Genomic DNA, 17,140 nt, shown 5'->3' with positions numbered 1-17,140 from the left:
CTAGCAAGGACCGGGGCAACAGCCAAGGCAGGGAGAGGTGACTGTCTGGGAAGGCAATGCCCTTGCACAATTGTAGAATGCAAACACACAGTAAGTTTCTAATCAATCTCCAACATGACGCATCTCCTTCGTACCCCTTCCAGATACATTTCCTTACCTGCATTCGTGAGTAACTTTTAGGGCTGCAGTACACAATATCAATAGGTAATTTGCGCTAAAGTTCACCATCCAGGTGCCAGCAAGGTCCTGAGTCTCCCTCTGCTGTTGATTCCCTGGGACGGGGTTGGCTGGTCATGCCCCAGTGGAGAAGGCAGTCTAACTATGGGGCAGGGTGGCCCTGACTAGTGCATTAGACCATTAAGGAAATGGGGTAACCCAAAAAGTACTGGACCTGGGTATTATATCGATATAAACAACAATGGTCCAAGACCTATATATTTCTAAATGAACAATGAATCAAAACTTTTGCAACTAAAGAGCATATGTTATTTGAACAGCCCTGCTCAATTAATGATACACATAAAAGACGGCAACAGCATCAATCTCCAGATATATGCAATATTTTAATCTATTGTCATATTCAAAATTTGCAACTCAGTTCACAATTTATACACATTGCCCCGTATAGAACGTGCAGTATAGCAAAGGGTGTCAAAGAATGTGAAGGTGATGAAGATGAAAAGAAGAGAAATCACACAAAATTATAAATAAAACAGTTCCAATAATTTCAAAAGAATATCCGGCCAGTAAATGCCGGACCTGTACAACCTGACCACTTCAAATAGTCCAAAAAATCTCTCTATTATTATTCTTAGACAGAGAATGTTATTAATGTCTGCACTATATCACAGAGAGAGAAATATATCTAGTGGTCCAGGTATTAGATAAATGTTGACGTTTCGACTCGTCTTGCGGCCTTGCGGTCGGTTATGCCTGGGCCATGCGAGTCTTCTTCAGGACATATTTAACGGGGCAAACCAAGGATCTTTTTGATGACCCCTTCTCGGGGAGCAGTGGTCGTGATTCCCACTCCAAGTAGGATCAGTCAGTATAATCCTAAAAAGTCCTGTTGTGCAAACTGGTAAATTGACCAGGTTTCTCTTCAATAATTATGAGTTTCCTATCGTTGATAGATGTGCACTTTTGAATCAATGTCTTGTCAACAGGAAGCTTTTGTCAAAATCCAGAGCCCAATCTTGAGTTTTTTTGTGATCACTATTCGATATTAAAGAGGTAAATCGTCACGCTCAATTGGTATATTCTTTCGCATTAGCGATGTCCAACCCACAGGTGGTCGAATACCCGTTTTCTATATAAGTTTTTCAGGCAGCGTTTTAGTAACGGGATTCCATTATAAAGCACGCGTCTCGAGGATCACTGAGGCAACTGCTCTTTTATGTTTATCATTAATTGAGCAGGGCTGTTCAAATAACATATGCTCTTTAGTTGCAAAAGTTTTGATTCATTGTTCATTTAGAAATATATAGGTCTTGGACCATTGTTGTTTATATAGTGCATTAGACCAGCACCTAGGTCCACTAGTACAAATCCAGCCTTGCACAAACTATTAGGTCTCATCAGGCTCAGGGTTTCCACAAAAAGGAGACCCTCTACAAGTTCCAAAATGAGGCAGACCCTTCAGTGAAGGAATAAGGTTTCCTTCACTGGAGGACAAGGATGTCCTCAAAGCTCCACAGCAAGCAACCATATGGCACCCAGGGGCATATGTGTATGGCTTTGATCAATGGAATTGTGAAGAGAGAATCTGTTTATGAAAAATAAAAGTGAATACAGCATCAAGAAATACATACCCTGGACTTTGATACTCTTTCTTTAAGTGCTATTTTTTTGTGGACTGTGATACGAAACTTCAATTATACTACATAGAGTGCTGAAACCCTCTTGTGTTGCATTGTTTGTAGGACTTGTTCCTATTTTGTGGGGAGTGTAGGGGGGAGTGCTCCCTAGTTTCGTGCACCATTATCTACTCAGAGACACTATTCACGTGTTAGGTGCGGATCTTATCAGCCTCTGCCCTCAGTTTTTGTTTTTCTTACTGCATATGTATATGGAAATGGTGCAGTGCTGCGGCAACATTTGTAGCGTTGCGTCATTTCCAAAAGGAGGGATGCACTGTATTCACAAGAATACGTCAAACCCCTGTATTTTCCCTAGCACTGGTGCTAAACATAGCTGCCTAGCACCATCACAGACATCCTTGAGCCATAATGAACGGGTGCCTGAGTTACAGGGATGATTGTTTGTGTGCAGGAAGCTATCCTTCCCTGCACACAAACAATCAATAATGCGGTTTGCTACTTCAATATGTGATGAAGAATGTCAAAAGACTTAGCGAGCCATTATATAAGACTTGAGATCCCCGACTGGCCTGAAAGGGACCACATTCCCTTTACTATAACTCTCGACCTACATGCCCCAACAGTGAAGTTTTGGAGGTTGGTTCTTCTAAGTGTACCAAGGCATCCAAGTTAGAGACAAGGATCAAATGGTGAGCAATGGATATTTCAAAGGTGACCAAGTGGCTAGAAAATGCAATCGTAGAGCTCAACCCCAATCCCTCTAGAGACTTACTTCACAAGTGTGATAGTCTAATAAACAATCTAAGGGACTACCTGTTGGGCCGGGGAGGCCCTCAGGTATATACCAGGGCCAAACCCCGAAAAAAGCTGTTCCCACAACACTACAGCAAGGCTATTGTCTCAGCACAAAGAGCATTTAGAAGGTTCCTGCATATTCTTAAACTTAATCTTACTTCGAGCTCCACCAAGATCAAAGGCAATCTGAGCAAAAACTTACAAAAAATCAACTTTGGAGGAAAAGAAAGCAACAGTGGAAAATGAATGGCTAAAATACATCATATGCTGCAGGAGACTGGCTTAACACATTTTTGGAACTACATCAATAAACTCAAATCTTGATCATGCCAGCCCACATCTACAAGCTTTTAAAAACAAAGAAAAATGTTGGAGCGCCAGGCCCTAATGACCTCCCAGCTGGAATATTTAGATGTGCCACAGAGCTCTGGACAAAGATGCTAAGCCAACTTTTCAACCAAGCCTTCCTCTGTGCAATTTCTTGATGCATGGAGGGGCTCATTCTTGTGTCCAATCTTCAAGAAACGGTATCCATCCAACTATCTTCTGCTTGTCCTTTTAGATATAGAGGCAAAAGCTTATGCCTGAATACTTGACAAGCAGGTAGAGGACTGGTGGCAGGAAATTATGCTTTAAAATGTTTTCAGACAGGTTTCCATGCAACCGCCTTAACAATTGATAACATCATCGTTCTTGCCATTCTGAGACACCGAGCAGCTCAAAGCAATCAGCCCCCACTTTTCTGCTGTTTCATTGACTACATCGCCCCTTTTGATAGGGTAGAGCACCCCACGCTATGGAGAAAACTAAACACGTGGGGTGTCCCTGCGAAATTACTCGGGCCATTATCTCCATGTGTTCCAACAGGTGAGTTGTGTGAAAACAGGACCCCACACATTCACCTCTAAAATTACCAATGATGGCAGCCTGAAGCAGGGGTGAGTGCTTGCTCCCCTCCTTTTTAACGTTTGTACAGCTGATCTGGGCAAATGTTTGGACAAAAGCTGTTTGGTACCCCCACAACTAGCCCAGCCAAATTTACACATTTTACCGTATGCCAAAGATACTGTTGTAATGGATCACACCAAAGTCAGGATTCAGCGAACCCTGAGAAAACTCCAGGAATATAATGACGGGAATTTCTTTATGATAAACCAAGACAAGACCAAAGACTTAATCTTCTTACACAACAGGATGAGGAATTACTAACATTCTGCATGGGGGGACGTGGTCATCAAAACATTGATGAAGTACAACTATCTGGGGGTGTGGTTCTATGAGTCCTCCAAACCCGCTGCCACATAGTCACCTTGAAAAAAAAAGTGGGAGCAATTACATTTGGTCCCATGTGCCTTAACAAGAAGCTGAATAACGCCTTGGTTGCACCTATTTTGAAAAGTCATGAAGACTTCTCTTCTCCCCACATTCCACTATGGGCACCAGGCCTTCTCTGGGGCCTGTGTCTCTGTTTAGACCATGCACAATGTATGGTCTACAGAAAAGTGTTCCAACTACCAAGATACATTTGGAGGACCATACTCCGCTTGGAACTTGGTTTGTCAAGACAAACTTTAACCTGTGAGGCAGATAATTTCAAAGTTTACATCAGGGTTATGAAAGCCCCATTAAAATTACTTAAAGCTTGCCTGAAAGAGTCATTTTAGAGCCTGAGAATCCTTGGAAGTGGGAAGTTAAAAATGCAATTGTCTTCTTAAAAATTGAAGGCACAGTACTAAAATCAGATTATATCCCTTATACAGCCTGGAAAAGGGCTATTAGCAGGTAGCTGTAAACAACTTTGTATCTGTTGGGTATTTGCTTCTTAAAATCTAGCATTTTAACACCATTGAACAACTCTTATGTGCAGGTGCACAGAGGCATTCTATACATGTGCCTATTAGGCCTACCTGTGGCTGACCTCAACTCACAAGCACATCTGCACCTCCTATGCTGCTGAACCTTGCTTGATGCCACCAGGAGGTCCTTTTTTAAACCAATTTATCTAACAAAGGTGGTTTGCTCTTGTCTGGAGGCCTTGTCACTATGTTTTTCCAATACTGATGTAAGGACTCCGTCGAGGTGCAGTACATTTAGTAAGGAGGTCATTGATCTTCTTGGCACTTGACCAGTAGAGTAGCAGTCCACCATTTTTTCTCAAAAACTAAGAACAGACTATTACACAGGGGGACCTGGAAACAGGAACTGTCATGGTAATGGTCCCCTAGGTCTGTTGTCTGCTGAAATCAATAAAAGAAGGAAATCTTGGCTAAGGCGGGATTCTCAATCAATGATTTACTAGTAGCACCCCTGTGTACCTCGCACAGCCATTTGTTGTGTTGATAAGAGTAACTAAACACCCAACTACACAATGCTTCTTACTTCACTGTTGGGATGGAAAAGGGGGCTATTTTACTGTAATGTTTACATTTGTAGCGTGATATAAAATGTATACCCATTTCTTTTAGTTTCAGTAACTGCTGATGGATCATCTGAATAGGCTGTGTCCTGTCCACACAAAAAGGGTTGAATACCCCCATTGAAGTGGGTCTGGAGGCAGGGATAGGACGTGCATTTGCACGTTAGGCCATCTTTACTGTATGGCCCCATCTCAAAAGAGGGGAAGCCAAATATCTTGTTATAGAATCATCAGGGTGCAAGGATTGAGAGGCAGGAATGAGTTTATAGGTATTGACATAACCACAAGGTATACTAATGGGTAATGCTAGGACAGGGATGCATTTAAAGACAATGGAAAGGAAACAAAAAAGACAGTTCAAACATTTAAAAAAAAAACAGTTAAATACCAAGCCAAAATTGCTATTTGATGATAATGGAGGCAGGGGCATTGAAGAAAAAGTGATAGATGCATGAAAAAATAGAGCAATCGGGGAAAGCAGGGCTTCTATTTTAGAAAGATTAAGAGAATGAGATAACACTTTAGCATGAATTAAGTAACAGATTTTTGAGATGAGAATCGGTTAGACTTGCCATTCTTAGGGTGATTTTTCCCTCAACATTTTGCATTTTGCCTCTCAGTTTTACTGATTCATTTTGTTTTGCCTTAGGACTCTCAGCACTTTACCACATCTAGCCAGTGCTAAAGTGCATGATCATCTCCCCTAAACATGGTGACATTGGTGTATACCTGATTGGCATATTGGTTGTACTAGTAAATCCCTTAAAAAGTGGTATACCATATACCCAGGGCCTGTACTTTAAATGATACTGATGAAATGCAGCATTGATTGTGCCACACACAGAAGTAGCCTTTCAAACCTGTCTCAGACCTGCCACGCAAGGGCCTGTCTGTGCAGTTTACTGCAACTTGGACTCAGCTTTTAACACTACCTCTCAAGCCTTAAACTCCCGTACTATATATATATATACATCACCCCTATAGTAGGCCCTAATAACCATAAAAAAGGGCGCTATGTAAAATAAAGGAAGGGCATGTACCTTTATGTTTTATATTTCCTGTTAGTGACAAACAGCCTATTTTGTTTTTCAATACTGTGAGGCCTACCTCTCTCATAGGACAGCATTGGGGATTCCTTTATATACTTTTAAGCTGTAATTCTTGATCAGAGAGGAGCAGCTTTTACATGTTTGATATGTTTGGAATGGTAGTTAAATGTTAAATGTCGTATACTTGTAAAGCGCATAGCTGCCCCAGCAAAGGGGCGTCCCGGCACTGTATGCCGCTGGGGAACCCATCATGGCTTTCCCTGTGAGATGGTCCCTCCTGGGCATCTCCAAGGTGAAGACAAGCATCCCCGGCGCTGATGGGGCCGTTAGTAGAGATTAAGCAAGCTATTGCCCAGAGTTGCTGAGTGGGACCCATGGTTGGAGTAGACACCGAGGCGAGAATTATCTAGTCTGCTGACCATGGCCCAAGACCCTGCCACGTCGGGAATCGAACCCGGGTACCGGGTCGACCTCTGCTTCCGGGTCTGCCGCCTCTAACCAGTGAGCCACACCACTCTACTGTGATAAATCCTCTGTACTTTTGAAGTTGGATTGAACATTACTTTTTTAAAAATGGGACTTTTGAAAAGTGTACATTTTTCTGTAATTATTGCTCTTTGCGCTGACAGCCTCCATTCTGATAGGTCTTTGGGGGGCAGTAAGTAGGAGAGGTGGCTCCCACTTACATCTGAACAGGCTGTGTCCTCACACACGAACCCTGATGTACCCCCCAGGTTTAACCTGGCAGACAGGACTGGGCTGAGAGGGATCCTTGTGCACTTCAGAGAGTTCTTTTGATGTCACCCCTACATCAAAGGCACTTTTGTGTATAAGCAATGGGCCTCTGACACACACAAATCAGACACTTCAGGATCTTGAAATGAACCTGCCAGATGAAATGCTGAGCTGCTTAAAGGACTCAATTGGACTGCTTTTGTGGAACAACTGTTTTTCTGTTTCTTGCCCTGCTGCATGCTGCTTCTTGACTCTGCTGGAAGTAGAGCTGGACTCTACCTTCCCTCCAAGTGTTCTCCATGGGCTTGCTGGCTTGCCTCCTGTTCTTCTGAACTCTCGGGGATACAAAAGATTTCTTGCAGTTATGCTGGTGCTCCTGGACTCTGTCTTCTGTGAGTCCTGCCCTTGCCTGAGGTCCCCTCTCCAAGTTCCTGACCTCAGAGGTGGGTTCTGCAGCTACTTTAATCAAGATCCAACCATTACATCAACTGTTTAAGAAATTCTGCTACATCATCCTTCAATGCCGACGCAGCAGCTGCCCTATAACAACGCTGTGGGCCACTTGACAGCAATGCATTGCCTTTGCAGCGACCCGACTGCATGGAAAAGATAGATGCATTGAGCCCTTAGCATTGATGCTTTGCTCCAACCAAGGTACTCTCTCAGCGGGTCTTGCAAGGTTTCTGTAGATGGCTTTCCCTCCATTGCGGTCAGCCTGAACTTTAGATGGGCACCGGTCCCTCACAACCTCAAGTCACCTTTTGACTGCTAGTGACTTTTAAGCACTATTTTTGGTTTAGTTTCTAAAAATTCATATCTCGACTTCCCCAAATTGGATTTCTGTTGTTTTGTCTTATTTTGCTCATATAAATATTCTTTATGTTTCTAAACCTGTGCCGAGGTTTTTTACTGTGTTTTCACTGTGTTACTGTGTATGTTTGTTGAACAAATACTTTACACACTGCTTTTGTAGATAAGTCTGACTGTTCAAGCCAAGTTCCCAGCAGCTGGGCATCAGTTATCTTATTGTGTATCTAGCTTACCCTGACTAGAGTGGTGGTTCCTGCTCTGGCTGGCTGGATGCATACCTCAGCCAACCGGGAATCCGATTTCTAACAGAATGTATAAAAAAGTATCATAAGAGAAAAATAAATCATAAATTTGAAGGTTGTCTCTGTAAAAGTGATAATAGTCCAAAGGAAGAGAATAGGAAAGAGAAAGGAGTCTAAATGTGAGTTTCCTATTACTGAACTACATGTTTCACCAGGATGCTTCCTACAAGTTTAGTAAGATGAATACTAAAACAGCACAATATGATTAGACTAGGGTGAAATTAAAATGAGCTTGGCAAAATTTACATCATTTTGTGAATTTCCAATTATGACTGTTATGTGAAATTCCAAAACTTTGGCCATTACACCCCATCCCGTAATTACACCACTGTATGTGGCAAAGTTATAGCGTGGGAACACAAGAACAATGCAAATAACCAGGATGAAAGGGCAATCGTATTTTTTGCACCATTGTTTCGTGCAAAATGCACCCTTGAGTCTAAAATTACATTTGATTCAAATTTGATTGACATTTTCTCTAACTGTGCAAAAGTAAATTACTCAAATTTCGCACCTCCTAAATATGACAATAGCTTACTCTTCCAAAACTCTTCACTGATTTGTTAACTGTCCATGTAGCCTTAAAGCTATTTGTCACCGTGCGGCTCAGATTAACATTTACGAATGTGGGGTTGATCAAGAGACTGTTAGTGCGCACAGGTGGAGAAGATAGCTATAGAATTATTTGCTCTGCAGCTGTCCGCCCGTATGATTTTGACTTTAATAAAATATTTTCCCTCATGTTCAGTGACGTAGCTGGACCTATTGCCATCTGCATCGGTCCCTGAGTGTGCTGCCCATTGCAGGTAAGAGAGCAGGGGTGTGGCGGACTTGTTCGAGGGGGGAGGGATAGTCAACACATGACTTGCTCACCTCTGCCCACTCTAAAAAGAGTGCCGCCAGGGGCAGACCACCACCCCACCCCCTTTAGCTACGCCACTGGCTGCACAGCACTATTCCCACTCACAATAGTGTTGCTAGCTTCTTTCACATTCACAAAATGAACTTCTGGCAAATATGCTATTTGGCACATTGACCCTGGTCTGTGAACTTGTACTTACGCAAGGCACATCTAAACTGTGGCACTGCTTCTGGCACTCAGCCCCTCTGCTGCCTGGGGGTTCATTGTCACAATTGAAGTAAATCATAGGAAGAATGCAACCTGGGGAGAGACATAATTTGGTAATTTAGCAAATAGGTAGCAAACATTGATGAAATGGGCATCTTGCCCATGTGTTCCTTAGTGATGAGCTAAATACATATTATCATACAAAGCATTTACATTTAATTGTATTTCTTGTTTGCTTACAATCTGACATTACACTAACATTCAGACAAATTATTGTTTTGTTATGACTATTCCTTCTAGTTCATTCTTAAAAATTTCAGCAGCTTGTCTTTTATTCAGACTTTAATGTAAGGTCATATATTTCGAATACTTATACATTTATTTTCTTTGACCAGTTATTTCCTATCCATCTATCTTTGCTGTTGTCTCCCTTTTTAGGTCTCGCCTAGTATTGCAGCATGCATGCACTGCTCGCTTTGCAAAGCGTATTGTAAATACTTTAGCAGGGAAGCTTCGTGTAAGCTCCTCCCACTCTCCATCCATTTTTTGTTTGGCTGCCATCCTAAATGCTGCTTTCTGATTGGTTTTTCCCTTGTTAGTCCATCCTCCTAACATCCATGGCGTAATTTGTATACATTGTATACATCCGAGGCTATTGGCACCTTTACTCAACATAATTTTTTTGCCTGTGTACCCCCCGCCCCTTTTCACCAACCCCTCACCCACCCACTCCCCTCTTCTTTCATGCCCTCACTCACATTTTTAAAGTAATACGTCTCGCGTAAATGCGAGTCATATTGCATTGCAAATGCTTGTTTGCAAGTAGTGTGCAGTCATTTTGACTTGCACCGGAAAAGAACCCTTGATTGCTCCGGAAGCAGCACACTAGCACTGCTGTGTTTACTTTCCGTTCCTTTTGTTCCCACTCCCTTCCCGCTGTCCGTTTTCTCCCAGCTCATGGGCCATGGATGTGCTTTTGGTGACAGCCCTGTTCTGCAACAGATTGCAGTGTCTCCCGCAGTGCCACAAGGGAGAGCCGAGCATACTCGCTCTGGCGTCACACACCCCCTCGGATCCCGACCTGCACCAAGGGTGGCTTGTTGGCGCTGTGACCACGCTGCCCTTCCCCTGCTGTCCACCGAAGCTGAGCACTCCTGGGTGCTTTTGATTTTATCATCCCTGCTCGGTGAGGGTTGGAGCTCGGTGTAGCTTCAGTTTCCTGGTACTTTTATCCCTGTTTACGACCCTTCTGCGGTCCCGGGGTGGCTGCGGATCCAGACTGGAACCGGGGAGAATGCTCCGGCTCCTGAGGAGGTTCTTTGGCTACCAGTCGATGCAGCGCTACAGGGCAGCGCAGGCGGCGCCCTGCTCACACCGGCCCGAGCCCGATGGGGGTGGCCGGATGGGCTTTGTGCAGCCCAGGCCGCAGCCCGTGGGTTGTCGCCTGTGCCAGCTGCTTCGGCTTCCTCACTGCAGCAGTCGCCCATGGTGAGCGGGGGCACCACCATCTACATCTCGGCTGCCTGGGACAGCTGCTTGTCCTTATGCTGCCAGGTGCTGCTGCTGGGCGGGACAAACATCAGCCTGGATCATCCCCTTGGACGCGTCCAACAGGCTCGACTGAGAAGAAAGTGAAGTTTCATTTTCCCAATAGTCGGTCAGGTACTGCAGTGTCCAGTCCCAGCCCTCGCCCACCAGCAGGCTCCTCTGCACACACATATTCGTGTCTTTCTCCTTAATCCTTGTCCTATACGTTTTTGTTTCCTCTCTCTGTTTTACTTTTGCTCACTTCCCTCCTCTTCCATTCTCTTCCAGAGCCCCCTTTGTGCCCCTCTCTTTAGAACACGCCCTTTCCTTTCACCACCCAGTCTCTTCTGCCTTTCTACGGCATTCCCTGCCTTCCCCCATTCCCCTTCCATTCCTCTCCCTTCTTTGTTCTCCCGTCTCTGTCCTTCACTTTTCTCGTTTTGCTTTTTATCTTTTTTTTTACGCAGCGCATTTCCTCCTTTCTGTTCCAAATGTTAGCTCTGCCGTTTGTTGGTTGTTTGATTCCGATCTGCTCTCTGCTGCTCATGACTGTGTTTCCCTGTTCTGCTCTTCCCTGTGTTTCCCTGTTCTGCTCTTCCCTGTTCTGATCAGTTCCGTGGTGCCCTGTCCCATCCTGTCCTTTTCTGTTGGGCTCTGTTCTGTTGGCCCTCTTCTGGGCTGCACTGCTCTGGTCAGCTGTGTACTGTTCTGTTCTGCCCTGTTTTGTTTTGCAATGTTCTGTTTGGTCCAGTTGTGTGCTGCCCTGTTCGGTTGTGCACTATTCTCTGCTGACCTGCTCTATTATGCATTGTTCTGTGCTGCCCTGTTCGGCTCACTTCTGTGCTGGCTTTTTCTGTTGGGCGCTGTTCTGGTCTATCCATTTTTGCACTGCCCTGTTCTGGCCACTTCTGTGCTGCGTTTTTGTGTTGGGCACTGCTCCCTCCTGCTCAGATGTTCTGCCCACTTCTGACTAGTGAGATGAAGAAACTGGGGGGAATTCTCTCAAAGGGGCATGGCTAATCTAATAAAGGGCGTGGCTTAAAACACGTAAGCTAAGAATCTGTGCTTAGCATAGTGTGCCACACTACTGCTATTTTGCTGCTTCTGTCAGCATCCACATATATCATACAACAAGTAACATACCACTGTTGGACCCGGCCCTTTTGGCAGGTTCACCCCGAAACTTTTTGCTTTGCCTGGCCTGTTTCTGTAACCTGGTGTTGGTGATTTTAGGTCTCTGCGCACTTTTTCACTGTGATCCAGTGTAAAGTGCATGCGCTCCCTGTGTGTGTGGTGAGAGGGACCTGCCCTCCCATAGGAATGCATGAGGAATAGGTATGACCATGGTAGTTCCTGATGTGTGGGGAGTGCAGGGTCGAGTTTGGTATGTGCGAACTCTTGAGATTGAATGCTGTGCAATGATGTATGCGGCATGATTGTGTCTAGTGTGGAAGTGCCACTTCTAGAAGTTGGCATGTTAGTGTAATTTGTGTCTGACGTGTGATTGGCTGGAGCTGGCTGGTGAGCCTGGCTCCAGGAGTCAGGATGGGTCTGCCCCGGTGGTGAGTGGAGAGATTAGCATGCTGATGTGAGGGAGGGGTACACCTGGGACCTGAAAAGGGCTGGTCCTTCCCTCCACAATGCTGGCTCCACCCCTTGTGGTGCGTCTGATGTCCCTAGCCTGGCCAGTGAAAGGGAGTTCCCCATAACCAGTTGTAGCTGGTTCTCACATTGCCTGCACCTTGTAGACAAAGGACTTTGCTGTATAAAAAGGGTGCTGTGACACCCTGAAAATGTTCTTGTTTTTTTTTCCTAACTTGAAACAGCCAGGGGCGGGCTGCTGCTGGGGCCCAGGGGAAGGCTTGCCTCCCTGGGTCCTGCCCAGCCCCTGGACTGCTGATGGACCTGGATGCCTGGAGCATCTTTTTGCGTGGGGTCCCCTTTGCTCCACTTTGCCCCCAGGACCTTTTTCTTTGAATCCTGTGTTTCTGGGACCCTTCTGGTGATAGGGATCATTCCTGGGGCCTGTGGGCTTGCCTATGCCCCTAGCGCCTTGAGAGCGCTTTATTCTACCTTCCTGGGCAGAGCGCTGTCGTTTTCCCTCTGAGGGAAGCGCTCCTGCCCTTCGTATGCCCCAGGGTGCGCAGGTGCCCACACTGCGTCTTTTGCGTGATTTAAAATTCCTTACGGGTGCTACCCCGTGTTTGGTGGCATTAGCGGGTGCCCACCCCGCGTGCTGGATTTATTTTTAAAATCAAGGGTGCCCACCCCTCATTTGTGCCAAAAGTGATCGCCGCCGCAGAAGCACCGGAAACTCCCGGCCCCTGCCAATTGTGGCAGTCGCCCATTATTCCAGAGGGGGGTCTCCCTTGCCAGCCTATTCCACCACACCATCCTCCGAAGAGCCTGCCTCCATATCTGGAATATGACCCTCATAGCGGACGGCAAGGAGTTGAGTAGTGGTGCCGAATACAAGATAGTATGCAAAGAAAAATCCCCCAGACACCGCCGCTCAACTGCATAAGCAGGGTCTTCCATATCCATGTACCACCACTCTTTTAACACCAGCAGATGCGAGGCCATATAATATGACTGGATGTAGGATATCGCCATCCCCCGCAGTACGTAGACCGGAAGCACATCTGGAGCGCAACTCTAGCTACCCCTCCTGCCCCAAGGCCGTATTAACCTGTCGGACCCACCTGGGAGGAATCGGTTTAGGGTGATTTTGCAAGTGATATAGTAAACTGGGGAGCGAAACCATCTTAAAAATGGCCGATCTACCATAAATAGACAAGGGCATACGGGACCAGGTCTTAAAATCCTCCCGGACACATTCCCATACTGGAGCAAGGTTTCTGTCCCAAGACACACCAGGCGAGTCTGACAAGAATACCCCCAAATACTTCATGCCCCAGTGGCTACCTGAATCGTTGAAGCCCAGGAGCCCAGATCTGCGGTATCCCACAGGACCCACAGAGTGGACATTAGGGGGTTCATATATAATGTAGCTGACTCCCCAAATATATGCATAATACGGAGCAGCCGGGGCCCGTCCTAATAACATTAGTAAGAAAGAATAGCACGTCGTCGGCTTACAGCACAATACGGTCCGACAATCCATGTGCTCATTCAAACACTGTCACCTGTGCATCCATTCACAGCCAAGCAGCCAGGGGTTCCATAGCCAAAGCAAACAAGTATGGTGACATGGGTCAATCCTGCCTGGTGCCCTGCCTGATAGAAAATGTGGAGGAAGTGAAATCTGCAATGCTCACTGAAGCAGTTAGGTCAGGTAGGACAGCAACAGCGCAAATAACTTCACCCAGCTAAGGGAATCAAATGCCCTATCTATATCTGCCAATAACAATGCTGTTTGTTCACCCGACTACTGAACAGCTGCAATAGCAAAATGTGCTCTACGAATATTGTGACGAGTCACTCTTTGGGGCATAAATCCAGCGTGATCCTGATGTACCAGGCTGGCGATATGGAACAGAAGGCGATTGGCCAAGGCCTTGGCCAACATTTATGCCTCCACATGCAGCAATGAGATAGGGCGATATGAGGCGTGTAGGTCAGGAGGTCGGCCCGGTTTGTGGCACACCACCACCTCCACATGTCTCCAGTCACAGGGGAGATGCCGCTGCTCCCTGGCTTCATTGACCACTCTAAGAAAGTGGGGCCTCAGTTGTGAAAAGTACTTCTTAAAATATTCGCAAGGGAAGCCATTGGGACCCGGGACCTTACCAGAGTTCAGGTCCCCCAGGGCAGCACTCAGTTCCTCCTCTGTGAGTGGAAGATCTAGCTCCACAGAAGCTTCACTGGTTAAAGCCTTAGGCGGAAGATCATCAAGGAAGCGGACTATAACAGCCTCATGGCTATGGGGACATATAACTCTGTATAGTATGTGACGAAACTTTCGGCAATCTCAAGAGGATCTCAAAGGGATTCCCTAGCTGGACCGGCCATACCAGGGAGAGCCTGGGGTACAAAGCGCCCTGACACCCCTGGAGCAATTTACTGGACTTATCCCCCCACTGGTAAATCCTGCTACGGGTCGCCAGCCATACCTGGTGAGCCTCGTCCAACAAAAGATCTGCATGTGTCTGTTGTGCTAGCATTAATTGTTAACGGATCGGACCACCTCCGTCAACCCTACTGTGACTCTCAATCTCTATAATATTGGCCTTGGATTTTAGAAGGGACTACCTGCGTGCTCTACGAGCTGCCGAACAAAAGGAGATATCAATCCCACGTATAGTGGGCTTCAGTGCTTCCCAAGGGGATTCAGCCCCCACCACCGACCCCACATTAAATTCCAAGTAGCGGTCAATTGCATTCTTGATATGTACCCTATATTCCCCGTTTTGTAGGTTTGAGACCGAAAGGCGTCATCGAAAGGGCTGTCGTGCCGGGCCCACTTGCAAGGAGAGTGCCACCGGCAAGTGGTCCGATAATCCCTGCGAGAGGATGGAGGCTCCCACCACCCTTCCCACCACCTCCCTGGGCACAAATATATAGTCCAGCCGTGAGTAAGAATCATGGACTTCCAAGAGATATGTGTACCCTTGTTCATTCCCATGCAACCGCCGCCAAGGGTCCACCCAATCAAGCCCCGTCACTAGGGAGTATAATTTAATGGATTAATAAGCATCTGGACGTCCCCCCCACCTCCATCTATCTCTGGCTACTTCCATCACATCATTCTATTACCCCCGACCACGGACAAGTCATTGGGCATATCCGTCCACAAAGTCAGGAGTCACTCTACCAGGCCCCAGGAGAGTGGCGGAGGGGCATAGACACAACCCAGCACCCCCCACTCCTCCCCTTGGTGTCAGCCCAAGTTTTAACCTGCCTGTAGGGAATCCTGCAATGGATGAGGATCGCCACCCCACGGGACTCCCTTACAAATCCATAGCGGTGTAGACATAATGCCTTCGTCCCCATAAAGTGTGTCTCTTGTAACATGAGAACGTCAGCTTGGACCCCTCATTTAATTTTATCTAGCACCCCCTAACGTTCCAGCTTACTATCCGAAGAGTACCAGGGCAAACCTGTTGTCTATCTACTGGGGCTTAATAGCAATCACAGGTGCATAAATAAACATCTGGTGTGCATGTGGCGACTTTGTACCAATAGGAAATAGTGCGATCAGAGAACAAAAACATCCCAACTGCCCCCCACCCTACACCTCGGAACAACTGATGTATCTGTTGCGGCGGGTGTGCCCTGCGGACCCCAATGGGAGTACCCGACCAAGCCCAGCCAAAGGGTCCCCAACTTACAGCCCATTGCCAACAGGCGTTCTCTTTGTCAGATAAGTCTTTCAGAGGTACTGGCCCACATTCGTGATTCTCCAGTCTAAAGCCGTAGTGTTCAAGTCTTTAGGGACTAAAGTCCCACAGTGTTTAAGAGGCCATGGCGTGCTGCTGAGGAGCTGACCCGGCCTGGGAAGAGTCCGTGCATGACTGAGATTGACATCTAGACCTGGAGCGCCTGCTCCCCTGAGGCTTTGGCTTGGGCATCTTCCGGACCACCTCACTAGACGAAGATTCTGCTTCCAGTCGGGCGGAGTGTGTGGAGGAACCTTCACCGTCTTGTCAGTCCACTGAAAGACCTCCTCTGGTGAGTCAAAAAAAATGGGTGCGGGACTGATAGACAAACCACAATCTGGCCGGATACAGCAGGGCATCTGGAAGCTTGAGAGGCCTTAGCTGCCAGAAACAACTGTCTCAGCTGTTGGACCAGCCTCGTATAATCGGGAAACACCAGGATATGGGCTTTATCGTATAGCAATGGTTACTTTGCCCTGGCCTGTTTCAATATGGCGTCATGTCATGGTAATTCAAAAGCTTCTGCATCAGGGCTCTATGGGCGCGCGTCACTACGAAACACTGAGTCAGGGACTCCGATAGGAACCAGCTCTCCATCCACTGAGTGAGGAACCGCTCCATATCTCCCCCCGCATATCCCTTCGGGAAGCCCACAAACGGAGTTGTTACATCTAGCCCTGCCCTCAGCATCCTCTACTCGTGTCGCCAGGTCACGGTGGGGAGTCTCCAATGAGGCAACCTTCTTTTGCAAAGTGGTGACCACATCTTGAAATCCTGGTGTCAGCCTCCGTGATGCGCCCCACTGCATTACGCAAATCGTGTCGAAGCAGTATGATCTCAGAGCCGGCTGATCCAATTTTAGCATCTAGGGCATCTCTGGATTGTGTGATAGCCACCATGATTGCGGCGTTATCCGGCATGCCTCCATGTGCTCCTCCAGGCTCCATCACAGAGGCCCCGGGTCCAGTGAACCTGTCCAGCATGCTCTGCTTGGCAGATCCCCCCCACCCCATTTTATCCTTCGTCATTGTGGCCTCTGGCCATCCCAATTCCTGGGACAGCCCCCCTTCAGTTCACAGTGTTGCCAGGACAGCACTAGCCCCCAAATTCAGAATGGTGGGAAGGCTCCCCAAAGTAGTAAAAGGGGTCCGCCCCAACTCTGCCAGCCAAAGAGTGTTCTGGCCGGATGAGGACCACCCACCTACAAGCCACACCAGGCACTAATCCGGCCGCCTCTGCAGGCAAATGCATCCCCCTCCCCCTAAGGGATGCCCTGCA

At 46.9% G+C, this 17,140-nt stretch overlaps 1 protein-coding gene across 1 annotated transcript in view; it reads right to left on the bottom strand.

The window, feature by feature from the left end:
• The window catches only part of LOC147733203 (mucin-2-like), a 182,628-nt gene that overhangs the window by 103,037 nt on the left and 62,451 nt on the right, over positions 1-17,140 (bottom strand). Inside the window, exon 6 of the mRNA XM_086956020.1 lies at positions 8,989-9,089. Coding sequence (XP_086812146.1) covers positions 8,989-9,089 — 101 coding nt within the window. The remainder of the gene's footprint in view (positions 1-8,988; positions 9,090-17,140) is intronic.

Source organism: Lissotriton vulgaris, chromosome 2_1 (genome assembly GCF_964263255.1).
Source record: "Lissotriton vulgaris chromosome 2_1, aLisVul1.2, whole genome shotgun sequence".
Classification (NCBI taxonomy): Eukaryota; Metazoa; Chordata; class Amphibia; order Caudata; family Salamandridae; genus Lissotriton; species Lissotriton vulgaris.
Note: the sequence above shows the minus strand (reverse complement) of the source record. Positions and strands in the feature narration are given on the sequence as shown.